This window comes from Xiphophorus maculatus, chromosome 3 (assembly GCF_002775205.1).
Source record: "Xiphophorus maculatus strain JP 163 A chromosome 3, X_maculatus-5.0-male, whole genome shotgun sequence".
NCBI classification, from domain to species: Eukaryota; Metazoa; Chordata; class Actinopteri; order Cyprinodontiformes; family Poeciliidae; genus Xiphophorus; species Xiphophorus maculatus.
In genome coordinates this window covers 3,058,728-3,070,425 of record NC_036445.1, presented here as the reverse complement: position 1 = coordinate 3,070,425, position 11,698 = coordinate 3,058,728, and the positions used below count along the sequence as shown (strand labels likewise).

The following is an 11,698-nucleotide window of genomic DNA, read 5'->3' as shown; positions in this document are numbered from 1 at the left end:
TCAGCCGACATGGTGACTGCTGGATCTGAAACCATGATCAAATTTAAGTTGTATCCTAAAGCAGATGATTTTTTCATGACGCTTTAAAGCAAGTCTCAAAAATAAACAAGATGAGCACACACTAATGTAATTTATAATCAATGATTTCAACACCCAAAGATCAAAAGTAATATGATCACAGGTTAATCTTTTAATGAACAAATTCCAAGGTTTCGTATTTCAGGTCAGTTTAAGCTGCTATTTTCCCACAGCTACAAGCTATTACTCAAACCAGATAAGATTTCTTGGCAAGTGTTCACGTCCCTTCTCAAAAAATGATGGGTGGGACAGGCTTCGTCCTGCTGGCTGGGGATGAATGTACTGCGGATGTGATTTCAGACACAAACACCAACCTTTATAAGGAGCCAGGTGAACTGCTGTGGGTCTTTTTTGCCTTCCTGAAACTGTAGTTAAGAGCAAGAGCCGGATTTCTTTTACTGAACAAACTGAAGATCCTGACTTCACAACAACATGGGGCCACAACAGATTTTGCTGCTTGGGCTTGGATTGCTCATTCTGATTGACTATGGCCAAGGTACTGTATCTTTATACTGTATATGTAAATTTATAGTCCTTTCAAATGTTGGTTGTGTTCTTGTGAGATGTTTTGATGCTTTATTTTTACTTTATAGATATCTTTTCTCTTCCTAGGTCTTTCTAAGATTAAGGAAGAGTCGCTGGTTGATGGGCCAAATACTGACGGTATGCAGAGTTGATTTTTTTTCCCAAACAAGTCAGTAATTATAAAACTCAATTTTTCTTTTACTTTACTTTGCATTTTTATTTGTTACAGTATTTGCTGATGGACTCCATAAGATAACTTCACGTTCAACCCACTCCAAAAATCCCAAGAAAAGAAACTGTCGCTGTAAAAGTGAGACAAGTCTATTATTGAAGACTGATACTACAAATAAAGAAAGTATGTTAGCCTAATTCGTTCACCTTTTTTCTTTTCCCCTCCAGCTGCTGCAACAGGAAACGGGTCAGAAAAAACAATTTGCCAGTACGACCGTGGACAATGTGAGTTCCTCACAGTTTTGTATAAACACAAAATAAAGTGCATGATTTTAAATATCCCACAAATAAATTACTTTTTTTTCTCTATTCATTTATTTGTTGTAAAAACTAGGGGACCAGTGCAAGAAGATATGCAAGAACCCGAGTAGGTGCAATTCGAAGCAACAAAAACACCAACATCAATCTAGCCCTCTCTGAGCAACGATGCCTCCCTGTGGCATGTAATAATACATACTTTATTACTATTATGTAATCTTTTAATTTTTTTTATGCATACATATTTTACATTTTAAACAAAGTGCTGATTACATTTTGCAGACAGACTGATCATGTTACCACAACGTTGTTATAACCTCTTCAATAAAGTCTCTATAATCAATTTTTCTGTTTATTTTGTTTATTAGCAAGTAAAAAGCAGCAAATAAGTGTGTAATAACAATGTCTTACATTAAATATGATAATTAATTAATGATTAATTGGTTATCTAAGGAAAAGGTCAGGTATTAAATGTGAAGAATCTGTAATTTGTACTGCAGGATTTGCAGGCTATTTAAAAGAATTACACTCATGACTATTATTGCAAAACAGTACAGATATGCCTTGTACTATGTTTGCACATGGTACAAGCCAATAACAAAATTAACAACAGTGATAGAACAGGAGAATCATATAGATTATTCAATTTTAACCCAAACATAGAGATTGTTGTGTCATTTCAGTAGTAACATTGTGAGATTGTTGTTGAAGGCTTTAGCAGGAGCAAGTTTTCTGTCAGCCAGGACTCAAAGGAGGAGCAGGTGAACAAGGACAGAAAACAAACCCATGAGCAGCACAGCTCCTTTGTTTGTGATGTGGTTTGCAGAGGCATGATCTGATAAAAAAAGAGAATTAAACAGAAATGTTACTAGATTGTAAAAAATATTAAATAATTACACATTTTTCACATTTCTTTGACACCCTTTTTGATAAGTATCTAAGCATCTATATATCAAGGTTATAATTTATAGTGAAGTCTTTAAGAATAAAGTCTCTGCAAAGTATTTTAATTTTAAAAAAATCCTGCGTCATTCTCAGAAAAAATTGGCTTTAAAGCCTTTCCCACCAAGACTGTTGACACTACCATGACAAAACGGTTTAAGGTGGTTGGGCCAGTAAGACTTACTCACCTTGAATAGTAAAATCTTTAGTTTGCTTCATTGTGATGTTTGTCACTGGGTTTGTTGCGATGCATATGTATTTCGCTGCTGGTCCTCTAGTTGCAGTGAAACTGAAAACAGATCCGTTCTTAAGAGGAGATGATTGATTATTTAAGAACCAGTGGAAGTCACACTCCGGATAAGACTCAGTGGTGCATGTCAGAGACACAGAGGCGCCATCTTTTGCTGACTCTGGACCAGAAATGTTTATATTCAAAGGACCATCTGCAAAAATAAATAATATGTTAAATACGTTCATACTGTAGGTTAGTTTTTTGAAACAAAATCCCCAAAGTAACTTTAAATTACCCTTTTCCAACTCAAATATGGCCAATATGTTAGGCATACCTGTTCACACGCTAAACGTAAATCAGTCAAAACCACAAGGTAGCAACTCAAAAGATTTTAAGCATCTATACTTGGTTCCAGCTGAGCATCATAGCAAGGTAGAGAAGGGATTGAAGTAACTTACTCAGATTAAGTACTCAGTACTTAGTCTGAGTACTTCACAAATATCTGATCTATAAGAATTATTTTCAAATTACAGGGGAAAAAATCTTTGTTGATGTCACGGCAGGCTGGGCAGTTTAAAATGATAGAGACGCTCTAACGAAAAACATATATAAATATGCAAAATACTAGTTATACAAAGTATTTAAAATATCTTTTCTAAACGCACAACACATCAGACCTTGAAGCAGAAGACCACACAGATACTCCTGAAATTTTGTTGTGCTTCTGTGCAATAACAATAAAGCATTCTGGTTCTTTTAGCTAAGAACACAAAACTATTCACACATTTAGTGTTTTGAAAACAGATCCATTCTTAAAAATGGATCATTCAACATTCAGATTCTAGGGTTGGAATTTAATTTAAAAACGTGAAAGCAAAGTTGGGAAGTGGAGCATTGACACAACATTTTTTATCATTTGAGCATCATTAAAATCCGAGGTATATTTTTGCTGTCTGTGTTCATCCTTTAAAGACCACAGTATATCCCTATGGCTACTTCCAGCAGGATGATGCACTGTCAAAAAAGCTAAATTATCTCAAACTGGTCTTCTCCTGTCCCCAAGTTACCGCTATTACTATTTTCTTTATATGGACCAAAGTCTCACAGGAGGATTTCTGACACCTTGTTGAAAATATTCCTTAAATAATTAAGTCTGTTTTAGAGATAAAAGGTTATATCCTTGTATTGGCAACAATACCAAACTAAAGTTGTTCATGATTCAACATTGAAAACAATTCACATTTTCTAAAAGATTATAAAATATAACACTCAACTTTCTGTGATACTTACAGTTTACAAGAAGTTTGTACTGTGGACTCGTATGATTAGCAGCCCTGTTGGTAGCGATACACTGATAGGTCCCGTTACTCTGTGTTGTCAGTGGGGTGAAGTGCAGAACGTTCTCTTCAGTAATGTACATGGATGAGACTGGGTCGGAGGCATTCAGGTTGAGCTTCATGTCATCTTTCATCCAGTAGAGGGCGTCATAGGGCCCAACAACGTGACATGTGAGGGTAAAGTTTTCATTGCTTATTGGAGTCGAATTGCTTTGAATCATCACTGAATTTATTGCTTCTGTAAGTACAAAATAGGGGGAAAAAAGAGGTTAGGAGTTATGTAGGGCTTTAGCATCATAGTCAACATTGTTATATTTGAATAAATTATGTTAAAATGTAAATTTTGTTATTTTACACTTTAATTCAGGATTTAATACCTATAACGGTGAGCATTGTCGAGGTTGTGCTGTTCTTTCCTGTCACACTATTGTGGGCCATACATGTATATGAGCCATTCATGTTGAAAGATAGAGGCCCAGCTGTGAACTCAGAGGTATCGGCCATCATGGAGTCATTAAACCACCAACTGTAGGTGCTGGGAGGCATCGATGCGGCAGAACAGTTGAAAACCGCGTTTCGTCCTTCTTCCCCAAAATTCGGCCCATCAATTTTGGGTTTATCTGGTCCAACTGCAAAACATCAACAGTCGCATTGTAAATTTCTTTTTTCCCCCAATTTTTAACGTGTGATAAAATGTTGACAATATTACAAAACCTTTTTTAACCCTAACTTACACCTAAAATGTTTTTGTTACTTTTTAGCTCAGTTCTGTAAGCAAAAGTCTTTTCTCTCCTGTTTTTCAGACATTTAGCAAATAGAAACATTATTTGTGATTCTAACTGACCAAAAAATACAGTTTTAGTTAGATATAATGTAAGGCAGGACAACTCTGTATCATGCACAACAGAATAGACATTGTCAGTACATAAATATATAAATTTAAATATTCCACTTACAGTTGACCTGAAGCATGTAAGCTCTGCTTGTCAGGTTTCCAACAGCATTCATAGCCATGCATTCATAGTCTCCAGCATCATAACGATCCACTGGCATAAACATGACTGTCTTGTTGTCCATAGAGAAAACAGTGCTGTTGTCTGGATGCAATTGTTCACCATTTTTCATCCAGTAAATATTATCCACAGTTTCAGTTACATTGCATGTTAAATTATACGAGTAACCTTCCAAAGCATCCGATGTTGGTGTATCTATTTGTACATTTTTAATTGATGCTGAAAAGGAAACAGGACATAAATTAGTTAAAAACAGGCCTTAGTCCTCCTTGTTTAATGACGTTGATCAAATCATGTTTTACATAACCTGCATCTACGTCATCTTACCAATAATTGTGATTGTTATGCTGGCAGTGCTGGTTTTTTCAGTGACGTTGTTGAAGGCCGTACACGTATACTTTACACTCTTCTCTTCAGTGAGAGGAGGTGTCATATACTCTGACATGATGGAGACCAGAGAACCATTGAAGTGCCATTGGTAGAGACTTGGGGGAACCGACTTTGCGTGGCATCTGAGTGTGGCATTGTCCCCTGTCTTTACTGCTGTTGGTCCCGTGATGACTTGCATCTCTGGTCCATCTGAAAACATTAATCTTAGTTGTTGACAACTTTAGGATGACAAAAGAGCTTGTTGTTGTCATCATCATGTTTTACTTACAGTTGACAAGGAGCATGAAGGGTTTGCTGGTCATGTTTCCTACAGCATTAGCAGCCATGCATGTGTAGTTTCCAGCATCATTACGCTGCATGCTCATGAAACTCATTGTTATATTTTCCATGAAGATCATAGTTCTGTTGTCTGGATTCAGTTTTTCACCATTTCTCATCCAATAAATATTGTCAACAGCTCCGTTTACACTGCAGGTTAAATTATAAGGATGACCTTCAACTGCGAGATTCATCTGAGCTTCGACTTGAACATTTTGTATTGGAGCTAAATAAAAACAACAAAATTCACAGTTGTTAGAGTTCTTGTCGGTTGCTTTTCTTCCCAAGAAAAACAGAAGATAAAATATCAATCTAAATCTCACCAATAACTTTAAGCATTATGCTGGCAGTGCTGTTTTTTCCAGAGATGCTGTTGATGGCAGTACAGGTGTACTCCCCGCTCATTTCTTCAGTGAGAGAAGGTGTCATATACTCAGACATGTTGGAGACCAAAACACCATTGAAGTGCCATTGGTAGAGGCTCAGGGGAGCTGAATCTGCCCAGCATGTGAGTGTAACATTGTCTCCTGTCTTGGCAACATTGGGTCCAATAGTTTCTGCCGTGTCTGGTCCATCTGAAAAAATTTAAATAGAAGTATTTAACTAAATTACAACTAAATGTTTGACTATAGTTTAAAATATGGGACATAAACTTTGCTTACGTACAGGTGACAAGCAGTTTGTAAGGATCACTGGTCATGTTTCCCACCGCATTAATTGCAAGACATTGGTAGTTTCCGGTATCAGAACGCTTCAATGCCGTAAATTTGACGGTCATGTTATTCATGAAGAAACCGGTTCTGTTATCCGAATATAATGGCTCACCATTCTCCATCCAGTAAATATTATCAGCCGGACCAATTATATCGCAAGTTAAAACATGTGGATTACCCTCGATGGCGGAATCATTCTGTGCTTGTACTGTTACATTTTGTATTGGATCTGAAACAAAAGCAGGGCCCCCAACAGTTAAATTAGTATCTGAGAAACTTCATCCATTATTCTCTGAAACAATCTTATCTCTTTGTATAAAGTAAAATAATGGCATAATAGGAACATTTAAAGTCTCACCAACAACTGTAAGCATTATGCTGGCAGTGCTGTTCTTCCCTGTGATGTTGTTTAAGGCCATGCAGATGTATGCGCCGCTCATTTCTTCGGTGAGTGAAGGTGTTGTATACTCAGACATGTCGGAGACCACAGAACCATTGAAGTGCCATTGGTAGAGACTCGGTGGAACAGATTCTGCTGAGCACTTGAACGTAACAGTGTTTCCTGACTTCACCACATTTGGTCCCGTTACAGTTGGCATCATTGGTCCATCTGAAAAAATACAATAACTGTATTGGACCCTGAAAACCTGCCAGTGAAACTTATAGACATTTAGCATCCTTTCTCAAAGCAAGTATCTAGTTACCTGTATGAAGGCATCTACGTTACAAAATTATATTTATTTTTATTATCTAGTCATCTGAAAACATATTTTTCCCCTTACATACTTTTTCTATTTTTGATTTTTAGTTACATTTAAGTGTTTTATCAAATAAATCGAATATCAGATAAAGATATCCCAAATAAATATACAATGTAGCCTCGCCTGATAAGAAAAAGTTATTGGTTTGCAAGCTTATCAAATGGTTGAGCCACCAGTTGATAAGCTTGGACAACACTACCATCAAACATTTGCTGTTTGTAGTTACTGACAATGCCACCGCATCTCTATTACAATTAAGTCAAAACTTTGACTAGGCCACTAAAGAACTTTATTTTGTTCTTGAGCCACTCAGAAGTAGACTTGATAGTGTGTTCAGATTTATAATTGTATCTGAACAGCTTTTTTCCCCTTGATACACAAAATATTCATTTGAAATCTGCCCTTTTCTATTTTCTTTGTTTGATATCTGAATAATTTATTGTTTTAAAATAGCACAAACAGATTCAATCTGTAAGGAGACAAACACCTTTTCACAGAATTGTATTTGATTCATCTTGAGTAATAAAGACCAAAAATCTGGTTCTTACAGTTGACTACAACAGCGAAGGGACCGCTGGTCATGTCGCTCACGAGATTAAAAACGTGACACCTGTAGAGTCCACGGTCAGAAAATCGGACTGGTTTAAGAGTCAGAGTCTTGTTGTTGTTGCCAAACATGGTTCTATTGTCAGGAGCAATTAGGCTGCCATTTTTCCACCACTGGATGCTGCCAACAGGTCCAGTCGCTCCACACTGGAGAGTAAACGCCTCATCTAGTATTGCTGGTCTACCAGTAATACTAACGTCCACTGCTGATAATGGATCTGTAAGAGAAGGAGTATAGAGGTGGCTTGAATACACACATATAACTGAGTTAATGATCCTATATGTTTTTGGACAATTTGTCATTATAAACTACTACTTCTGCATTTATATTAAAGTTTTCATTGCTCTCTGATTGATAAAACGGTAACGCTCATTTATTTATTAATTGAAAATGGAAAAATTAGGATCAGTCACCTAAGACTCAAGAGATGCGCACTGTTTGTGTCATGTGACCCACTCTGCATTGAGCTTAAATATCTTAAACAGCAGTGTTAAGAGTTAAAGCACAAATTACTTAACTTTATGGTGTTTAAAGCAAAACACAGTTTATGAAGCAACATAACATTTTCAGTATGTTCTGTTCTTACATGGTTAACTGGAAGTGAATTAAGAATATTTTAGTCATATCTAATCACAGGGTAAATGTGCTAATGTTAGCTTAGCACAAAAGCAAATTGCTCAGGCAGAAAACATCCTTTGTAAAAAGTGTTTAACGTCATTATGGTCAGTCACAAAAATCTGGTTTAGTTTGAAGTACAAAGGAAAATATGCTGGAGCTTCTCAAACCATAAATCTGTATTAGCCTAATGGATAAAACACCTAAATAAAACACAGTTAATGGAAAGGGTGGTGGATGCAGTACAATGTAGGGCGGAGTGTTCAAAAAAATGTAAAATATAAACAAAAGCTGATGTCCCATCACACGATAGCAAGTTCTGCAGGACAAGCTTCAGCTTTTCACCCTCATTTTAAACACAGAGGGCAGTCAGGTGTGACAAGTCAGATGTGACAAGTCAGATGTGACAAGTCAGAATGACCCGAATGACTCAGCGGATTTAAAAGTCGTGTCTTCTTGTGACTCTGGTGACTGTTTCAGTGTGATTCCTTCAGCTATTTCTCATGACCCAGAAACCTTAGTCATTAGGACCTACATGGGATTCTACAGCATCCACTTGCATCTCTAAAGACTACAAACCTCAGTTTCATGTTTTACAGTACAAGTTTGTGTCAGTAGCAGGGTTCTTATTTCTGCAACCAACTTAATCTGGTGTCAGATTAGTTCATTTACACACTTCCAGTTTACAGAATAAAACATAACCTGCTTCTAGTCCTGAGCACCTTAATATAATATGAACTAAAGTTAAATAAAGAGAGAAAACCTACCCATCACTCGTATCACTGTACTGTCACTGCTGAACAGCATTGTGACAGTGTTGTGAAATAAACATTTGTAAGTTCCTGAGTTGTTTTCTTTGACATTCTGCAGGTGAAGCTGTAAGCCAAACTGGTTAAGGCTGACTCCATTAAATATCCACTGCACCATTGCTGTGGGTTTGGACTTCACAGAGCATGACAGTGTGATGTTAGATCCTGATCTGTACATGTAGTTTACAGGGTCGACTGTCATGGTTGCATTATTTGGACCGTCTGATGAGACAACAAAAGAAGAGTTCATGTTTGTGTCGCAATTACTTGAGGATGATCCCATGCATTTTTATTTTCAATGAAACTTACAGCTGATGTTCAGATAAACAGGTGGGCTGACTTCATATCCGAGTCCATTGGACACATTGCACCTGTATGGTCCCTGGTCATAGCGGGTCAGCCCGACTATGCTAAGATTGGCACCGCCATTGCTGAGCTGCACACCTGCACGGCTTAATATTGTAGAGTTTCCTGCCAACCATTCATAAGACAAAGACGTTCCCTTGGAGACTGAGCAGATGAAGACTGCTGTGTCATTGAGCTCCACCAGATCCGTCCTTTGTGCTGATAAAGTCACATTTGAAATTGGCTCTGCAGAGAGAAAAAAAAAGTTATTTAGTTTTGATTTCTGCTTGAAGACATCCATCAGGCTTCATCTGACATTTTACTGTGTACTGTAACAAAACACTGCAGATAATGCATATGGATAAGCTTAGCAAGTTATTGATTAATATTTAGCTAAGTTTGTGTTGCAACTTTTTTTGCCTCAGCCTGATTTACAACCTACGCAAATTATTTTGTTAAGTCTTATGAGGCACAACGGAGGGTCAGATGGTGACGTGTTAAGCAGCTCTCTGAAGAAATTTATTTTTCTACATTTCTCTTCAGGAAAACATGGTCACAGGTCAAAATGCATTATTTGTTTGTTACTGGAATATTGATACTGAATATTGACAGCTAAACCAGAAGCAATACATTGTTTTGTTGATATTTTGTAAGACATTTGAAGCATGTTGATAAAATAGATAAAATACTCAAATATAACAAAAATCAAAGGCAAAAGACTGTTTTCAAACTGAATTTATTTACTGCATCTCCTAAATAAGAAGCTCAGAGTGAGTTAAATTGTGAAATTCTAATTGTTCGAAATGAAATAAATAAAAAAGAAAATCTTTTGTATAGCAAGTCAGTTTTGAGTGGTTGTTCTCATTTTCCATTTAGCCTATAGTGCCCTCCAAAACCTTTAGTCCTGGCAGTATGACCTCATGATGGAAAAATGCCTGTTATCATTAGAGATTAAGGATGAAATGTTATCATGGAGGTTGACGTATTACGCAATATCTTATTTGAAATAATATTTATGTTATAGAAAAGGTCTTTACAGATTAATTTTTAAGAAGTAGTGAAGTTACTGATATTTTTGGAGTTTGAAAATAACCAACATTTTCTCTTTTTTGACCTTGTTTTTGCTGGGAACCTGTGTTTTTTCAATCAGTCATAAAGCTTTTATTTAAAGTAGAAAGCTTTGAAACATGATCTCATTTAATGTTTAGTCGTGTAATTGTTGTACATAGTTTATGCAAACAGAATAAAGGAAAAGAGAAAGCAATAATATTACATGTATGCTCATTGCTCATTACAAAGATAAAACGAGTCTTTTCCTTTGTCACATACGCACAGCTCTGGCTCAGTAACATATTTGATTAATCAGGAAAATATATTTAAACAATGACTGAAGTCCAGTTTCCGTGTTACATGTGTGTCCTAAGAAAAAACAAAAGTTGAGAAAAATACCTTGACAGCAGTCTCGAATATCTGAAGACTGCTATCATTTTGGTATAATTTATTCAAAAGCTGTATTTATCTCTTATTTGAAGTCTTGTCTCATGACAAAACACTGCATTTGGGGTTTAAATGGTTGTTATTGTGTTTTGGTTTGCCTGGTTTATTTATTACCAAAGTGTTATTTGCACACTAGAACTAAATGTTTCCCTGTCAATACAAATGATTTGAATTGCAAATCACTTCTGTGGAAATACTATTCATTCAAAGTTGTAGCATTAATTACATGACATTGTCCAGGGAGTAAATAAGACTCTTATTAAATAAGAGTCTTATTTAATATTCAGTATTCTTACCTTGGACCGACAGCCACAGCTGAACAGAAAACTTATCCAGTTGTTCTAACTTGTACACTCCAGAGTCGGCCAGTTGTGCTGATATTATAGTCAGAGACGACGTGTTGGAATCAAAAATTAATTTACCACTTTTAGCATTACTTAAATAAAACCCTCCAGGGTAAATTAAGGCCAGGAGATTGTTGTTGAATGTCCATGTTCCCACGGTAACGTTGGTGTTGCTGATGATGGTCACGTTGTTACCCAGTGGTACGGGGTTCTCAGAAGCATATATGATTTGGCTGTGCACAGGATCTAGAAACACACATCAGAGAGTTTAAACAATCAGTCAAATTGAATTAAATATTTAATTAGTTATGGGAAAAAAAACGTTCAAAATCCTAATATCGGTATTTCTAAGCATCGTACAAATTTTTTTGTCTTGATTTGTGGTGCAGCGATCCTTAATCAAATGAATAGTCCAGTTTCATAAAATTAACAAAATTTTAAAATAATAGTGAGATGTATTTAATCCTTGCACATTAATTTACGTTAAAGAATGAATCAGGTTTACCTGTAAAAGTTACTGTGGTCAGGATTAGGTAAAACAGCAACGGACACGCCATTCTACTCCTTGACTACTTCTTTTCCAACCAGAACGGTAAGGAATGCTGCTTTAATAAATCCAAACCTGGAGATATTATTAGATCACAGCTCTTCAACAAGCAAATATTTGCTCTGTGCTCTCGTGA

The 11,698-nt window shown here is 36.3% G+C and overlaps 1 protein-coding gene across 1 annotated transcript; it reads right to left on the bottom strand.

The window, feature by feature from the left end:
• Positions 1–1,477: 1,477 nt before the first annotated feature.
• On the bottom strand, positions 1,478–11,698 carry LOC102230791 (hemicentin-1-like). Its single transcript, XM_023330403.1, has 15 exons — positions 11,521–11,698; positions 10,968–11,261; positions 9,139–9,420; positions 8,788–9,051; positions 7,347–7,622; positions 6,396–6,647; positions 5,991–6,266; positions 5,648–5,899; positions 5,275–5,550; positions 4,944–5,195; positions 4,560–4,835; positions 3,981–4,232; positions 3,557–3,841; positions 2,223–2,477; positions 1,478–1,927 (listed from the first exon to the last, which is right to left on the bottom strand). The coding sequence occupies exons 1-15, from the start codon at positions 11,570–11,572 to the stop codon at positions 1,839–1,841; spliced, it is 3,633 nt and encodes a 1,210-aa protein (XP_023186171.1). The 5' UTR covers positions 11,573–11,698; the 3' UTR covers positions 1,478–1,838.